Source organism: Colobus angolensis, unplaced genomic scaffold (genome assembly GCF_000951035.1).
Source record: "Colobus angolensis palliatus isolate OR3802 unplaced genomic scaffold, Cang.pa_1.0 Scaffold105, whole genome shotgun sequence".
NCBI classification, from domain to species: Eukaryota; Metazoa; Chordata; class Mammalia; order Primates; family Cercopithecidae; genus Colobus; species Colobus angolensis.
In genome coordinates, this window is record NW_012111475.1 from 4142688 (window position 1) to 4162261 (window position 19574).

Genomic DNA, 19574 nt, shown 5'->3' on the forward strand with positions numbered 1-19574 from the left:
GGAAAGGAGAGGCGCTCATTTTGTTCCCTGCAACAGAAGTAGAATCCACATATCATGCCTATGAACTGGGGTAAGCTGATGGCATAATGCCACCCAAACCAGGATTCCATGGGAGAAATTACATTTTTTACTGGAGAGTAGGCAGGGAGTTGGTTATTTTACTCCTGGGTTCTGCATTGTAATGTGGGATGAACTCCAGCATGAACCCCTCTGGAGCCTCAGATCCTGTGCCTAATTCTTTTTTCAGTCTCTGCAAAAACAAAAGTACATGTAACATGTTTGTTTAAAGCAAGGGATACCTGTTTTAATTTGGAGGACTCAATTAATTAACAAATCAGATGTTTGGCTCTTATACTCAACAATAGAGAGAGAAAAGAAACGTTAAGTCACAAACTACCTAATCCACAACATTCCTTCCTATAGCAGTTGAGTCTCAGACATTCAGGTGCATATAAATCATGTAGGTATCTTGGTACAATGCAGACTGATTCAGGAGAGTCTGAGGCGAGATCTGAGATCCACCTCCAACAAGCTCCCAAGAGATGTTGATGCTTCTGGCCCAAGACAACAAGTCTCTAAAGAATTGTCGATTTTTCTATTAAGCTGTCCCTATCCTAACCAAGTAAAAAAAACAAAACAAAACAAAACAAAAAAACAAAAAAAAAAACTTAGGCAAAATCACAGCAAACATTTCTGTGATATTTCTGAAACATACGTCTAAAATTCCCGGGAGATTTTGGAAATATCACGGTAAACACTTCTGAAATTGATGAAAAACAATTACCTACACTCACTGTATTGTCACAGAACTGGAGGACGGAATTTTAGAAATTGAAAAAAACCTTGAAAGATCACCTACTTCTGCCTCCAACTGCACAGATGGGGAAATAGGCCCTGAGAGAGACATAACTTGAACAACTAACTGCTTTCAGCTAACTGATTTCACAGCAAGCACGGAAGTCCAGGCCTCCTGACTCTCAGTGAAGTGTTATTTCTAGTCCTCTATTATTTGATTTTAAGAGATATTCAGCCTTTTATTCTTGGACACTCCACTGGTAACTTCACTGCCCTAGCGGTGAAAATATTTTTCCTCCGTTTTAACCCAAACACATGTGGTGTTAAGTGCAAGGGTACTTTAGCCCCATGGCTGGACCATGGTCCTGTTGCTCTTCTTCCCTTTAGCACTTGGATAATGGCCACTAAAAACACAGGTTGCCACATTAACCATATGGAAAATACCCCCAACCAGCTCTCCATGATAAGCACAGTGGAAGAGTTGAATCATCACTACTGGGAACAGAATCATAAAATACGTTATTTGAGAATTCGGAATGAAACAGCAGAGTTAAAGCAATATTTGTATTAGAGTGTGATAAGATCTAGCAAAGTGAACAATTCCCAGATAAGAATGTATGAAATAGGCTTCGGTGACTTGGAAGCTATAATTGACAATCCAAAGGCCACAATGGAACTTAGTAAAGACAAGCACCAGCAAAGCATTTAATCTGATTTTAACTCTCTCAGGGTTGGGAGACAAACAACACAGCCCTCTCTGTCGGGCAGCCAGGAACCTAGTAAAGTGGTAGGGATAATGAAGTAGGGGTAAATACACACAGTTATTTTTCTGGGGTGAGCATTAAGTTCCCCTCCATCTTTGGACAGGGCAGGGAGAGGTAATGTGAAGTTCTGCCCATCACTGTACACAGCTAAAAGCCTGACTCCTCGGATAGACCAACCGATTTATTTTGTCCTTCACCCCAGCCTCAGGGAAGAAAGAAATGCAGGTAAAGGTTAAAGGAATCTCTTCAATTCTCTGTGAAATCAAAGAATAGATCAAGTGCGTTGAAAATATGTAGCTTTTGAATTACAGAACAAAAAATAAAATTCAGATGCAGAACAAAACACTAACGATAATTTTAAAAATCATAACAGACAAGTTGCTTGGTAATCAGAATTCTTAAATTACTGCATCAGTACTAAGACTGTAAAAGCAAACAGCAAATGACTTGAGAAAGACTCGGAGCTGCTGTTCCTCCTCCTCCTCCAACATCACCACCACTTTTACTATCAGGTAATGAATAGAGTCAAAACAGTACATAAATAAGAGCCAGCCAATCCTAGTTCAGCCAATCCTAGTCAACCACATTTGAAGAGTACTTAATGTCTTTGAGATGGCGATAATCCTATCTTGAAATGTGGCTGTTAGTATTATAGGAGATGGTCCACATAAAATTCTTGGCCAGCACAGGCACTTTCAAAACCAAGCTCCTATCTTTATAATCCATTAGCTCATTCTACAAATATTTATTGAGGTCTGACAATCCCCTGTGTGCTGTTGTGACAGCAGGAGAGTCAGCAGTTACAAAAAGACAGTCTTCACCCTGGAGAATCTTACATTCCAATAGTCAGGGTTGGGGGTTGGGGCAGGGGGCACACACAAAACACATAAACAAATATACACTATGCCAGGTGGGGAAGTGCTATGAAGGAAAAGAGAGTAAGGGGACAGAGCGGCAACGGATAGCGCCCTCTTGGGAGCCTCTCCAATGAGGCCTCAGCACATCACCAGCCATCCCCTAAAGGCGAAAACTGCTTTCCATAGTTACCTGCACAGTGGAGTGTAAAAATGCTACTGTGTAAAGCATCGGCTTCCACATGGGTAAATTACTGATGTCCAGAAGGTCTTGATTAATTCCTGCAAATGTTCTTTTCAAACCTGCGCGTACACCTTGGGGTGGCTCATTAGTGAATTTGAGAGAGGTCTGTCACGAAAAGAAAACAGTGGTTTTGTTTCTATAAATTACTATAAAGAATAAAATAGAAATTACAATATTAGGCTGAGTATCCTTTATCTGAAATGCTTGGGACTAGAAGTGTTTTGAATTTCAGATTTTTTTTCAGATTTTGGAATATTAGCATTAAATTGTTATATGAGCATTTCCTTTGAGCATTCTATTGGCACTGAGAATGTTTCAGATTTTGAAGCATTTCAGGTTTCCATTTTCAGATTTAGGATGCTCAACCTGTACATCAGAAAACAATATGCTTATGGTACATAAAGTAGGGGCAAAGTTCAGCACTGTATAAACTAAGTACATTGATCAGAGCAGAAACTCAATAAATTAGTACCAAGTCTTAGAGCTCTTCTATGGAAATATTTACTGTAGTCTAACCTTGATGTCAAGATTGTGATGATTATAGTATTATAGTATAAGATTTTGCAGTCCAGACTCTACAGGACCAAAAAGCCCTGCTGTGTTCTCATCTTTCAACAATGTCCATGATGCCATCTTTATTTCTATAACTCTCAATGAAAAGACATTTAGTAACAAACCTGAAGCAATGTAATTGGAAATCGATCATGAGGCTCCGTAGTTATCCATACTCGGAAAGAATCATCACTGGCTTCAGTGGTAATTAGTGTCTCTAGTAATTCTTCCATGAATTCCAGGCCAAGGTGGCAATTTTGTAGTAATACCCAACCACCCTGTATCCAAAAATGAGTCCATATTTATTTCTTATAACTTTTTTGCTATGATTTTAATAAAACAAAATGTGCACTTTTTTCTTTTATAAAACCATGCGAATACTGTTTTGAACACATTTTTTAAAATTGTATGTCAATACAATAATTTCTACGGCTACTGGTACAAGTTAATTACTTAGAATCCAGTGGGTTCAAAATGATAGTATTCTGCTACCCCTGGTTCAGAAAGGAACAGAAATTAAAACTTGAAGACAGACTTGTGTAAGTACAGTGTGTGCACCATCTAATGGTGGGAATGGGTATTTTGGAATCAGTAACTTAAGTTGTCCTGCCTAAGGTAAATCAGAACTGACTCACCCCCAAAACCAAAAAGGCTGGTTCACAGTTATTCATAGTTACAAAAAAAGATACACATGATCTCATGAAAGTTGGAGACAATACATCTGGCGACATTTACTACCATAACGCTAAGCTTTATTCTTCATCATCACTCTCTTTCCACACTTTCCTGAAACCACATAACTTATTAAGCACTTTCTAAATAAGTACTTGATTAAACAAACTACCTTAAAAAATATGTCACAAAACCATCGCTGCCCTGTGAGAACATAGTTTCTTCACTAGACATTTTAATACCCTTGTACAGGAACCAGCTATCTTGAACGACACAAAACTACAAAATAGTGAGCACGATAAATATATGGCAAGGCATATATACCGTGTCTCAACTGTAAGCGAAAATACAACTCACACCGGCTTAACTAGCAAAGGGGATGTGCCGTCTATACAATTGGGGTTTCAGAGGAAGACGGCATTCAGGATTAGTTTGTGTCATCATGGACCCACCTACTTCCTGGTTCCCCACTCTGCATTCCACAATGCCAGCTTTATGCTAACCGTGGTGTCTCTCAAGGCAGCAACATGGCTACACCTGCTCATGTCTGGTTTTCTTTTCTGATTATGCCATATAATCAATATTTACCCCACTTTGACAAACAGGGCATGGAAGTTATAAAGGCTAGCATTCCAAAGACGGGTAATGTGAACACAGTATTTAAGTTAAAAAGTTTTGCACTCACAGAAACTAAAGACATTATTTAAGGCCCAAAGTTAAACTGTCAAATCACTCAACAGAGTGAAACACTTGATCTGAGTAAAAATAATTACGTATAATTGCTTTGAGATATCCATGTAGAAATTAAATAAATTATTGAATTTAATTAAGTGATAAAGATTAAGGCTTAGGGCATTTGAGAATTAATGACTAGCTGGAAAATTTGATGACCCAAGCAGAGTTTTAGCCCATTAACCCTCTCTAGTCATTAATTTCCAGGGAGAAGCTGCACCAAAGTTTGTACAGACATTCTGAGATCAAAAGCTTAAAAATAAACCAAGATCTTATTTTATTTTTATTTTTACAAATGGTATAATTTCTTATTACAGCTGAAAAGGCTGTCTACAGAGCATTTCTAGAAAATTAATGTCCTGTGTATTTATTAGGTACAATGGGAAATCTCTCTTAACACTCCATTCAGCTTGCAATTTTCAGTGAAAACCATTATCAATATTTAAACATAGCATCCTTAAATATTTCTTATTTGCCTGAAATGATCCATTAATGAAAAATGAAAGTCTGCCTTTAACTGAAAATGGAAATTTAACTGTCTCAATCTGTCACTCCTTAAGTACTACCTATTCATATTGATCATGAAATTCCAAGACTGCTAGAGCTGCATTCTTAGAAATCAGAAGGTGTGTCTCCCAAATTATACAATGAACACAAAATCGGTGAAGGTAAAATGGAGCCTATACCACAGAAAATGGAATAAGCTTTCCATGGGAATATCAGGAGGAAACTAGACTGAGGTTTAAAATTCACAGCTAATGATAAGCAAAAATGGAAAAATCAGGATTAGCATCACGAGAAGAATGTGGCAACATTCGTGACTGTGGGGTTTCCCGCAATCATGCTGCAGCAGGAGCAGTCTCTTGTCACATACCTGCTGCATTGACATCTGAATCAGCTTTCGAGCATGTACTTCTTGTCCTTGCCCCATTGAGATAGTTCTACATTCTGTAACATAGGAGAAAGTTCACTACGATAAAACATAACTCTTACAGCAGGATTAGAATGAAAACTTACATTCTGAATGGTTATAGCCTCCTTCTATTGTTTCTAAGAAAAAAATCTTTGCTGTTCAAACAGGCCTGGCCTTTGGTTGTGTGGATCAGAGAAATGCATGGAGCAGAGACCTGGAGGCACCACCCGGAAAGGCGAGGGTTGGGGGTCAGGAAGGGAGAGAAAAAGGCACATATGGTGAGAGTTTGAGATTCTTTGGAGACAATGAGGAACAAGATTAATGGTGGGAGAGGCAGCTACAATGCTATCACAGGTATTTGGAGGGAAAAAGGATTTTTTAGTTTTGCTGTAAGTTTTGGTTAGAATCCTTTTTGTCGTTTTAGCAGATGCTTCTGTAAAGTTTAATTTTCTGTTGATTCCTTTTAGATATCAGGCTCACAGTGGTTTTTGTCTGCTTGTTTTGGTTTTCTTCGTATGTTTGATCATTTTTCTGAGATGAAATCTGAGACAGTTTGGCCCTGTGATGGGTACATTCAGGGGCAACCGTCTAAGACCTAGTTCTCAGCTGCTCCTCAGATTAAATCATCACCTTGGAACTAAACATGAAAACACTCCAGGATGAGAAATGTCATAATTCCAGAGACAACGCGCCATTTAGGACCAGATGTCCCAGGCAGAGAACCATACTTGTGCTCTGCCGCATGAATTAGCTAAATTGAAGAAGTCTGAGAATCATGTTTACACAACTGCAATTAGAAATTATCTTTTAAGCAAGCCCTTGTAGGCCCCAATTTTCTTGGGTTCTACAGGCATAATCATTGTACAAGGAAAAGCGATCAATGGAGACATTGTGAACCAGTGTACGTTTGTGGGAACTGCTGGTAGAGACTATAAGAGGCTGGAGACTTCATGGGGTGGGGAGAGAAGTATGTCAGAAACCAGAAACATGTCAGGACACACCACTTAAATGGCATCTTGTGGTTAATAGCCAGATCTTCCAAGAAGATCTGCAGGGTGCATGATTAGGGATTATTTGTGGGCTCAGGGTCACAGAGAGACACTTTGCAATGACAGCCTGAGGAGGATGGAAGAGCACTCACTGCTTGGAGAATCAGGAATTGAAATAGGCCAAGTGTTAACAAGCAAAGGTGGATTTTCCCACCAAAGTCCCCATGAATCTCTCCAGCTCCTAAGAGGAATCTGGCACCTGAAAAGAATCCCACCCAGCCTATAAAAGCAGAAGAAAGGAGAGGAGTGACTTGAATGAGAGGAGCCTCTGGATCCTGGATAGATATCGAGCCCCACTTATTTCAGAAGAACACACAAATGTTCAATAGATCAATGAGGGAGAGTGACAGGCTCAAAAAGTATTAACACATGAGTGTGAGCCACAGCCTCTCTGTCTTCACCCAACTCCTCTGAAACACACCTTCTGAAAGGAAGGTCTGGTTTTAGTTCAGGTGGCCCTGGCATAGTTGTTGCTTGATCCAGGTATTGGGTCAAGAGGTGATTTGTGTCCACCACCTCTTGCCTGGATTCTTGGAACGGCCTCCTAACTGGTGACAACCTCACTCCCACCCTCGTCCTCTACTAGCTATTCTTCCTACAGCAGCCAGAGGGGTCTCTCAAGCCCTAAGTCAGATTACGTTCATCCTCTGCTCAGAACCATCCAATGGCTTCCCATTGCAGCCAAGGCAAAATCCAAAATCCAAACCAAAGTTCTTATTTACGGTCTATAAGGCCCTACACAATCAGTCCCTGCTACTGCTGCCACACACCACCCCCACCCCCACCCAACACACACACACACACCTTTTCTTATCTCACCTCCCCTCTACCCATTCACTTTTCTCCAGCCATAGCAGCCTCCTCGCCAGATCCTCCCCAGCCTCATTGCTGTTCCCTCCTTCAGAGTTCCAGACTCACTCCCTTCACATCTCAGGTTTTTCTCCCCCTATCAGCAAGGCTTTCCTGAAGATCCTGGTCCTATCTAAAACAGCACACCTCTCCTATCACTCTGTCCTTTCCCTTGCTTCTTAGCATATTATGTACTACCTTGTTTATCAGTTTATCAATTACTGTCTGTTTTATGCCCAGTCTAGAATATCAGCTAGGGACTTAGTTAGACACAGTGGCCAACCCAGCACCTAGCCAGTGTCTGGTGCTCAACCGATGCTCAATAAATATATATTTCTAAACCTTTAAAATTGAGATATAATTTCCATATAAATGATGAAGTATATACTTTATTATAAAGCATATACTTCAATATTTTATATTTATAGAGTTGTGTAACTATTGCTACTGTCAAATTATCTAATTCCAGAACATTTTCATCAACTCCAAAAGAAATCCAATACCCATTAGCAGTCACTTCCCATTCCCCCCTCCCACTCCAGCAATCACAAATCTACTTTGTTTCTATTCCAGACATTTCATTAAAATGGAATTATGCAGTATATGGTCTTTTGTGTCTGTCTTCCTTCAGTTAGCATGCTTTCAAGGTTCATCCACATTGTAGCACGTATTACTTCATTCCTTTTTATGGCTGAATAATAGTTCACAGCATGGATATACCACATTTTTTTTCCCATTCATCAGCACCAGATGTTTGGGTTGTTTTCACTTTTTAGCTAGTATGAGTAATGCTGCCATGAACATTCACATACAAGTTTTTGGGTGGATGTATATTTTTAGTTTTGTGGGGTATATACTCAGAGGCAAGTTTGTTGAATCATGAGATAACCCTATCTTTAACTTTTTGAGAAACTGCTAGACTGTTTTCCAAAGCAGCTGCACCATTTTACATTTCCATTGGCAATGTACGAATGTTCTAATTTTTCCACATCCTTACCAATGCTTACTGTTGTCCCTGTCTTTGATTATAGCTATCTTAGTGGGAATGAAGAAATAGCTCATTGTGGTTTTAATTTGCATTTCCCTAATAACTAATGATGCTGAGTATCTTTTTGTGTGTTTATTGGCCATTTGTATATCTTCCTTGTAGAAATATCCATTCAAATCCTTTGCCCATTTTTAAATTGGGTAATTTGACTATTGTTGACTTGTAAGAGCTCTTTATATATTCTGGATACTAGACCCTTAACAGATGTATGATTTGCAAACATTTTCTTCTATTTTATAGGTTGTCCTTTGATGGTGCCCTCTGAAGCACAAAGTTTTACACTTTGATGAAGTCCAATTTATCAGTATTTCCTTTTATTGCTTATGTTTTTGGTTTCGTATCTAGAAAACCATTGCCTAATCCACGGCCACAAAGATTTACTCCTTTTTTTTTTTTTTTTTTTTTACTAAATGTGTTATGGTTTTAGTGTTTACAATTAAATCTCTGATTAATTTTGAGTTAATTTTTGTGTATGTTGTGATGTAAAAACCAAATTTCATTCCTTTGCAAATGCTTATCGGCTCTTCCAGCACCGTTTGTTAAGAAGATTGTCTTTTCCCACATTGCATGGTCTTAGAACCCTTGTTGAAAACCAACTGACCATAATACGTGAGGGCTGGGTTTATTTCGGGACTCTCAGTTCTGCATTGAGATATATATTCTTTGCAATGACATATATCTTTATGCGTATATCACACTCTTTTAATTACTGTAGCTTTGTAGTAAGTCTTGATTTTGGGAAGCATAAGTCCTACAGCTTTGTTCTTCCTTTTCAAGATTGTTTTAGCTGGCTTGGGTCCCATGAATTTCTATACAAATTTTAGAATCAGTTTGTCAATTTCTATTTTTTAAAATGGCTGTTGGGATTTTGACAGGGATTGAGTTAAACCTCTTGATCTATTAGATGAGTACTGCCATCTTACTGAAGTCTACTGATCCATGAACAAACTGGATGTCTTTCCATTTATTTAGGTATTTAATTTTTTAACAATTTTTTTTAGTTTTCAATGTACAAATCTTCCACTTCTTTTATTGAATTTATTCCTAAGTATTTTATTTTTGATATTGTAAACGAATTGTAATGTGTTTATGATTTTGTTTTTGAATTGTTCTTGCTAGTGCATAGAAATACAATAGCTTTTAAATATTGATCTTGTATCCTACAATCTTGCTGAACTCATCTATTAGCTCTAATTGTTTTTTGGTAAACAACTTATAATTTTTTATGTACACATAAACTTATAATTTGGTAAACAACTTACAATTTTTCATGTCACAATCATAGAGGCCGTTTTACTTCTTCCTTTCCAATGTAGATGGCTTTTTGTTCTTTGCCTGGTCTGATTGCCCTATCTAGAACCTCTAGTACAATGCTGAATAAAAGTTGTCTTTCTCCTGATCTTTGGGAGAAGACATTCAGTCTTTTATCATTAAGTGTGATATTAACTGTGAGTTTTTTGTAGGTGCCTTTTTTTTTTTTTTTTTTTTTGAGACTGTAGGTGCCTTTTATCAGGTTGAGAAAATTTCCTCTTGTTCCTAGTTGGCTAAGCATATTTATCAATGTTTTCAATGCTTTTTTGCATCTGCATTGGACTAAATGTTTATGCTCCCCTAAAATTCATATGTTGAAACCTAAACCCCAAGGTGATGGTACTAGGAAGTGACAAGACATTAAGAGTGGGATTAGTGACCTTATAAAAGATGCCCAAGAGAGACCTCTTGTTCCACCATGTGAAGACACAAAGAGAAGTCATTTACAAAATAGGAAACAGGCCCTGATTTTATCAGCTACTGAATCTGCCATGGTCTTGATCTTGGACTCTCAGCCTCCAGAACTATGAGAAATACATTTCTGCTGCTTATAAGCTACCCAGTCCATGGTATTTTGTTGCAGCAGCTCAAATAGATTAAGACAGCCTCTGTTGAGATGATCATGTGGTTGTTGTCTATTATTCTATTAATATGGCATATTATATTGATTGATATTCATATGTTTAACCAATCTCATACTCCTGGGAGTAATTCACTGGGTCATAGTGTACAACGTTTTTATATGGTGCTGCATTTGGTTTGATAGTATTTTAGTTGAGAATTTTGTTTCTATGTTCATAAGGGATAATAGTCTGTAGTTTTTTTGTGTGTATGTGATGTCTTTGCATTTGGTATCATGGTAATACTGGTATCAGAATGGGTTGAAAAGCATTCTCTCCTCTTTTATTTTTTAGGAAAGCTTGAGAAAAACTAGTGCTATTCTTTAAAAATTTGCTGGAATTCACCAGTGAAGCCATCTGGGACTGAGATTACTTTTGTGGGATTTTTTTTTTTTAATTAATGAATCAATCTCCATACTTCTTATGGCTCTATTCAGATTTTCTACTTCTTCTTGAGTCAGTTTCAATAGTTGTCTCTAATAATTTTTCCATTTCATCTATGTTATCTAATTTGTTGGTATAATTGTTCACAGTATTCCCTTAGGAGTTTTTAAATTTTGGTGAGGTCAATAGTTGCATCCGTTTCATTGCTGATTTTAGTAATCTTCACTTTACCTTCTTTATTCTTGGTTAGTTTAGCTAAACATTTAATTTTATTGATCTTTCAAAAAAGATACTTTTAGCTTCTTGATTCTTTGTTGTTTTTCTATTTTCTGGCTTTTTTTGCTTACATATTTATTATTTCTTTTCTTTTGATTGCTTTGAGTTTAGTTTGCTCTTCTTTTCTAAGTTTCTTAGTATGGAAGGTTGTTACTGATTTGTAATCTTTCTTCATTTAATATAAGGTAATAAATATTTTATATCTTTTCTAAATGGCCTGGGGAAAAAAAAGATTGATTGGCATTGAAAAAGTGAGAAACATTCCCACTCAAGGAAGTAAAGGGGCCAATGAGACAAGAAACAGCATAGGCTGAGTTTTTAGAGGTGGGGGCAAGGACTGCCAAGACATCATAAGGGGGACTCTCAAGAGAAGCGTGTATGCAAGAAACATTGGAGGAAGTGTTGCTGCAAGTGATACAGTATAATTCCACTTTGGTGGTTTAGGTTTTGTTTTAATTGTTTGAATTTGAAAGACTTTAGTAAAATTTTGACTGCCTTTATATTCCTTTCCAAAATTAGGCTTGTGTCTCTTCCACCATTTTTTTTTTTGGACTTACTTCTAATTAAATAATATATGTTCACATTAAAACGTTTAAAAAATACAGGAGCATATAAAGAAGGAAATAAAAATCACCAGTATTCCTCCCTAGAGATCTTTATTCTAATCCTTTTAATACGCATAATCCACAATCCCTTACCTTCATTTAAAAATTCAGAAAGCTCTGAAAACGGTAAATCATTTTGGAGGCAAAAGCTCTCCTGAACAGATGTGAGGCTATTTATAGTCTTTATTTATCCCTATCTTCCTGAATATTTATATCTTAGCTGCAGTGTATTATATAATACATGGAATATTACCTTCTAAAAACCAGAACATTCTGATTTCTGAAGCATATCTGGCCCCAAGGGTTTGTAGACCTACCTATATTAAAATTTATATATGTATTATACATTATTTTATTTTATTTTTGAGACAGAACCTTGCTCTGTCACCCAGGCTGGAGTGCAGTGGCACAGTCTTGGCTCACTGCAACCTCTAACTCCCGGGTTCAAGAGATTCTCATGCCTCACCCTCTTGAGTAGCTAGGATTACAGGCATGTGCCACTATGCCAGACTAATTTTTTGCATTTTTAGTAGAGACAGGATTTTGCTATGCTTGGCCAGGCTAATCTCAAACTCCTGGCCTCAAACGATCTTTTGCCTCAGCCCCTTAAAGTAATGGGATTACAAGTGTGAGCCACCATGCCCAGCCTATAGATTATTTTATATCTCTACATTCCAGTGGTATGTTGTGAACATTTTCCTGTCATCAAATATTATTGAAAAACAGTTTTTAATGGCAGCACAGTGTTCCATCATGTCAAATCCATTCTCTTTCATTCAACCAATAACTTTTTATATATTTAAGACATTTTTGATTTTTCAGTATTATAAATTGCACTAGATGAAACACCCTTGTATATAAATCTGGATGTATATCTCTCAATATGTTTAGGAGGAATTCATACATGGAGAAGAGTTTGGATACAGCATTCAAACCGTTTTTAAAAATTCACGACATACGAAAAAGGACTCCCAGTGTCTCCCACTGAAATGGAATGCTATGGTCCCCCACCCACACACCTATCCTTGTTTTTTTGTGCTTTTATTTTATTTATGGTGCTTTTGACATACAGATTTTTTTTAAATTTAAAAAGGTTTAGGGGGAAAAAGGTGGGGTTGGGTCCAAGAAAAAAGTTTTTAGCGGTGATTTCTGAGATTCTGGTGCACCCATCACCTGAGCAGTGTACCCTCTACCCAATATGTAGACTTTCATCCCTCACACCCTCACACCTTTTCTCCCCAGTCCCCAAAGTCCATTGTATCATTCTTATGCCTTTGTGTCCTCATAGCTTAGTTCCCACTTATGAGTGAGAACATACGTTTGGTTTTCCTTTCCTGAGTTACTTCACTTAGAATAATGGTCTCCAATTCCATCCAGGTTGCTGCAAATGCCATTATTTCACTCCTTTTTATAACATACAGATGTTTCAAAATTCATCCAGTCACATTATCTATCTTGTCCCTCTGGTTTTAGACTCAGGTATTATGATTAAGAAAATCTTGGCCACTTAACTAATTGAATATATACTATAACTAATTGAATATATTCTTCTTCTTCTTTTATAGTTTAATCTAAAGCACTTAATGCCTTAGTCAACCTAAAATTTATTTTAGAGTTTAATGTGAGGTAACACTTTTGTGTTTTCCAAAGTTAACCTGCTATCTCAACACTGTTTACTCTCTAACCCATTTTTCCTCCACCGATTGGAAATACAAATCTTATCACATATTAAGCTATTGTACATACAAGAGTCTAATTTTGGCCCTTTCATTTTGCTCCATATTTATCAATGTTTGCAATGCAAGTGACTAAATTTTTGCCATTTGATAACGTTTTAAAAATCTGGTGGTGCTGGTTCCCCATTATTCTTATTTTTTTCCATTTCAAGCTTTCTTAGCTATTCTTGTCCATTTACAATTCTAGAAGATCTAATATTCCTCTACTATCCAACTAGAAAAACAATGATGCTTGAGTTTCAATTAGACTTGGCTTCAATTTATAGATTAATTTAGAGCATATTGACATCTTTACAATATTGAATCTCTATACTGGGAATGTGGCTCACCTCTCCATTTATTCTAACTACTTTTATGTCTCTAAGAAGGTTTTATAGTTTTCTTTAAATGAGTATTTTAAAAATTATTTCTCAGTTTTATTTTTATTGCTATAATTAAGAGGAGTTTTATGTCTTATTTTATAAGAAAGCATCATTTTTTATATATTTATCTTGTAAACAGTCACCTCACTGAACTATTAGACTATTAAGTCTAATAGTTTTTCCATTGATTCATTTGTGTTTTTTGTTAGACAATTATATTGTCTAAGAACAATGTTGATTTTGTCCCTCCTTTCCAGTAGTTACATCTTTTATTTATGATTCTTTCAATACATTAGCCATATCTTCTACAACACAATGCTAAATAACAGTGGCAATAGCAGACATCTGTATTTGACTTTAATGGATATGTCTCTAGTTGTTCACCAATAAGTATCATGACATTTGGGGTTCACAATCATTATCATAGAAATAAAATATCCTTCTGTTCCCACTTTCCAAAAGTCAAATGTAAGTGTTGAATTTTTATAAAATGGCTTTTATAGCACCTATCAAGATAACAGTATCATAGCTTAAGGAAAAGTTTTCCTCTTATTGTTGTGAGGAGATTTCCTAATTCTGCATCTTTCTGATATTTGTCCATGTGTTCCAGCTTGGTGAAGGCACGTTATTATTTGCAAGTTATTTTTTGATGTTCTACTGAGTTCTTCCTTTTCAAAGTCATATTCTGTTTTTCATTGACACAAAATGATTGTACATATTTATAGGTAATGTATACATTACACATGTATACATTGTGTAATGATCAAATCAGTTAATTAAGACATCCATCACAACAAATAATTTTCATTTCCCTGTGTTAAGAGCATTCAATGTTCTCTCTTCTAGCTATTTTGGACTATATATTATTTTTTCACAATAAATTATTGTTAACTATTCACTTTACTGTGCAATAGAACACTAGAAATCATTCTTCCTCCCCGCTACCCTCCCTCAGTTTCTGGTAGCCACTATTCTACTCCAATTCTAAGAGATCAAATTTATTAGATTCTCAAGAGTGAGATCATGTGGTGTTTGCCATATAATGTAAGATCATTCTATGCTCAGCTTATTTCATTTAGCATAATGCCCTCCATATTCATCCATGTTGTCATAAATGACGGAATGCCATTCTTTTTTATGGCTGAATAGTATTCCACTGTGTATGTGTACTGCATGTTTTAATCCATTCATTTGGTGATAGGTACTTAGGTTGATTCTATATCTTGGCTATTATGAATAGTGCTACAGTAAACATGGGAGTACAGATAGATACCTCTTCAACACACTGATTTCACTTCCTTTGCTTTTTTTATTTTATATTTGAAAAAAAAAAAAAAACCCTTCAAAAGTTTCCTAAGGAATTTCACCTGTTTTGGATATATACTTAGCAGTAGTACTGCTGAATCATAGGGTAGTTCTATTTTTAGTTTTTTGAGGAACCTGCATACTATTCTCCAAAGTACTAACTTACATTTCTACCAATACTGTATGAGGGTTCTTCTTTCTCCACATCATTGCCAGCATGTGTTACTGTTTTTTTTATACAAGCCATTTAAATTGGGGTGAGATGATAACTCATTGTAGTTTTGATTTGTATTTCTCTGATGACCAATTACATTGAACCCCTTTTCATATATCTCTTTGCCATTTGTACGTCTTATTTTGAGAAATGTCTGTTTGGATCTCTTGTTCACTTTAATAAACAGATTATTTGTTTTTTTTGCTATTGAGTTGTTTGTGTTACTTATACATTCTGCATATTAACACCTTGTCAGATGCAGAGTTTGCAAATATTTTCTCCTATCCTTTAGGTTATGTCTTTACTGTTGGTTGTTTCCTTTGCCGTGCAAAAGCTTTGTAGCTTCAGGTAATCCCAATTGTCTATTTTTGCTTTGGTTGCCTGCTTTTGAGGTCTTACACACAAAAATATTTTCCCAGATCAATGTTCCGGAGCATTTCCTCCAGTGTTTTCTTATAGTAGTTTCACAATTTCAGGGCTTACATTTCAGTCTTTAATCCATTTTGATTTGATTTTTGTGTATGGTGAGAAATAGGGGTCTAGTTTCATTATTCTGCATATAATTACCCAGTTTTCCCAACACCATTATTGAAAAGATTGATCTTTCCTCATTACATGTTCTTGGCAACTTTGTTGAAGACAAGTTGGTTGTAATTGAAGATAAGTTGGTTTACCTCTGGTTTCTCTATTCTGCTCCATTGGCCTATGTGTCTGGTTTTATGCCACTACCATCCTGTTTTGATTACTATTGCTTTGTAGTACATTTTGAAGCCAGGTAGTTTGGTGCCTTAAACTTTTTTTTTTCTTTTAATGCTCAAGACTGCTTTAGTTATTTGGGATTTTGTGTGGTTTCATATAAATTTTAGAATTTTTTTCTATCCATAAAAAATGACATTGGTATTTTGATAGAGATTGCATGTGAATCTGTAGATTGCTTTGGGCAGTATGGATATTTTAACAATATTAACTCCTTCAAGTAATTAACACAGGATATCTTTCCATTTATCTGTGTCCTTTTCAACTTCTTCCATCAATGTTTAATAATTTTCATTGTAGAGATTTTTCACCTCCTTAGTTAAATTTACTCCTAGGTATTTTATTTTTTGTAGCTATTTTAAATAGGATTGCTTTTTAAATTTCTTTTTCAGATAGTTCACCGTTGGCATATGGAAACTCTAATTTGTGTAGGTTGACTTTGTATCCTACAACTTTACTAAATTTGTTTTTTGGTCCTAACAGTTCTTTGGTGGCATCTGTAGGGTTTTCTACATATATGTCATCTACAAATAGGGACAATTTGACTTCCTCTTTTCAAACTTGGATGCCTTTTATTTCTTTCTCTTGCCTGATTGCTCTAGCTAGACCTTCCTGTATATGTTGAACAGAAGTGGTGAAAGTGGGCATCATTGTTGTGTTCCTAATTTTAGAGGAAAACCTTTCAACTCTTCCCAGTTCAGAATGATGTTAGCTATGGATTTGTCATACACGACCTTTATTGTGTTGAGGTACATTCCTTCACACCTAATTAGTTTATGGTTTTTATCACAAAAGAATGTTGAATCTTATCCAATTCTTTTTCTGTGTCTATTGGGATGATCACATGGTTTTTGTTCTTCATTCTATTACTGTGATGTATCACACTTATTGATTTATATATCTTGAAACATCCATGCATCCCGTTTAATCAATGTGAATGATCTTTCTGAGGTGCTGTTTGATTTGGTTTGCTAGTATTTTGTTGAGGATTTTACATCTATGTTCATCAGGGATATTGGCTTGTAGTTTTCTTTCTTTGTTGTGTCCTTGTGTTTTGACATTAGAGTAATGCTAGTCTGATAGAATGAGTTTGAAAAAATTCCTAGCCGCTTCAATTGTTTGGAATAATTTGAGAAGAATAGGTATTATTTCTTCCTTAAATGTTTGATAGAATTCCATAGTGAAGCCATCAGTTCCTGGGCTTTTTTTTTTTTTTAAGGGAGACTTAATTACTGATTCAATCTCATTACTCATTATTGGCTGCTCAGGTTTTCTAATTCTTCATGATTCAATCTTGGTAGGTTATATTTGTCTACAAATTTACCCATTTCTTCTAAGTTTTCCAATTTGTTGGCACATAATTTTTCATAACAATCTTCAATGATCTTTTGTATTTCTGTGGTATCAGTTATGATGTCTCCTTTTTCATCTCTGTTTTTTTTTTTTTCAGTCATATCTCTTTTTCTCTTAGTCTGGCCAAAGGTATTGATTTTATCATTTCAAAAATAACATCGCTTCATTTTGTTGATCATTTGTACTTTTAAAAATTCCTATTGCATTTATTTTCTACTCTGATCTTTATTATTTCTTTTCTTCAAATTTTGAGTTGAATTTATTCTTGTCTTTCTAATTCCTTGAGATGCAACATTAGGTTGTTTATTTGTGAATTTTTTTTTTTTTTTGGTATAGGCATTTATTGTTCTAAACTTCTCTTAGAAGTGCTTTTGTTGTATTCCGTAGATTTTAGTGTGTTGTATTTCCATTTCCATTTGCCTCAAGAAATTGTTAAATTTTCTTTCAAACTTCTTCTTTGACTCATTGGTTATTCAGGAACATATTGTTTAATTCCCATGTATTTGTACAGTTTCCAAAGTTCCTACTGTTACTGATTTCTAGTTTCATTCCGTTGTGGTCAAGAAAGATACTTGGTAGTTTTCCAATTTCTTAAAATTTGTTAAGACTTGTTTTGTGGCTTCATATATGATCTATCCTGGAGAATGTTCCATGTGCTGTTTAAAAAAATGTATATTTTACAGCTATTGGATGGAATGTTCTGTAAATGTCTGTTAGGTCCATTTGATTTAGAGTATAGTTTAACTCTAACATTTCTTTATTGATTTTCTATCTGGGTGATTTGTCCATTGCTGAAAATGGGATGTTGAAGTCCCCTACTATTATTGTGTTGCAGTCTATCTCTCCCTTTAGGTCTATTAATTTTTTTTATTAATTATATGTTTTATTATAATTAATATATATTAGTATTTATGTATCTTTATATACTTAGGAGCTCTGATGTTGGGTGCATGTGTGTGTGCGTGTGCGTGCATGTGCACTCTTGTTGTATTTACCCTTAATCACTGTATAATGGCCTTCTTCATTTTATAGTATTTGGCTTATAGTCTATTTTATCTGATATAAGCATAGTTACTCCTGGTAACTATTTTATGGTGCCCATTTACATAGAATATCTTTTTCCATCCTTCATTTTCAGTCTGTGTGTATCCTTACAGGTAAAATGAGTCTCTTGTAGGCAGCATGCAGCTGGGTCTTTTTTAAAAAATCCATTAAGCCACTCTGTGTCTCTTAATCATAGATTTTACTCCATTTACATACAAGGTAATTATTGGTAGGTAAGGACTACTGCCATTTTGTTACTTGTTCTCCAGTCAATTTGTAGATCCTTTCTTCTTCCATTCTTCCTCTCCTGTAGTCTTCCCTTGGTTGGGTTAAGTGATTTTCTCTAATAGTATGTTTTGATTCCTTACTTTTTAGTTTTAGTGTATCTAATACAGGTTTTTGCTTTGTGGTTACCATGAGGCTTACCAGAAAATCTGATATTTATAACAAGTTTTTTTGTTGCTGTTGTTTTGTTTTGTTTTTAGGGACGATATGCCTGAACTGTGTGAGAAAGTTGATCAGGGACACAAGCCCAGAAGCCTGTCCCAGTGGCCCAGATGGGTTTGTTTTCCAGCAGGTCTCTGCACAGATGGGATAGTTTCCAATTGCAGCAGAGGGGGCTAGAGTTGAGACTAGACCCCTTCAGGATTTGATGTGGGGCAGCAGCTGGCAAGCCCACCTAACTGGTTCAGATAGGAGTGTGTCTCCCAGCAGGTCTCTGCACAAATTAGTTTCCTGACTACAGCAGGAGGGACTGGAGCTGAGACTGGGCCCTTTTGGGATATGCTGGAGGATGATGACTGAAGAGTACATCTCACTGGCTCAGAAGGGCATGTATCTCCCAGTAGATCCCTGAACAGGTAGGATAGTTCCCTGACTGCAGCAGGAGCGGCCAGAGCTGACAGTGGGTACCCTTGGTATCTGCTGGGGTACAGAGGTTGATGAGACCTTCTTGGAGGCTCAGACTCCCAGGCTACTAGATATGAGCAAGCCTCCTTCTGGGCTCTTGCACAGTTAGCTCTGAGTTGGGACCTCAGCTGAGGGTGGCTGGAGACAAGCCACATGGTAACTTTCAAGTTCACTGCCAAGATCGATGTTGGCAGGCAGACAAGCCTCTCCACCGAGACACTAGTGTG

The 19574-nt window shown here is 36.3% G+C and overlaps 1 protein-coding gene across 1 annotated transcript in view; it reads right to left on the reverse strand.

Moving 5' to 3' along the window:
- Nucleotides 1-19574, reverse strand: part of DNAH8 (dynein, axonemal, heavy chain 8) — a 335359-nt gene that overhangs the window by 55926 nt on the left and 259859 nt on the right. The window contains exons 82-84 of the mRNA XM_011944829.1: nucleotides 5488-5561; nucleotides 3335-3487; nucleotides 2607-2762 (exon numbers count right to left, since the gene is read on the reverse strand). Of these exons, the coding sequence (XP_011800219.1) occupies nucleotides 2607-2762; nucleotides 3335-3487; nucleotides 5488-5561 (383 nt within the window). The remainder of the gene's footprint in view (nucleotides 1-2606; nucleotides 2763-3334; nucleotides 3488-5487; nucleotides 5562-19574) is intronic.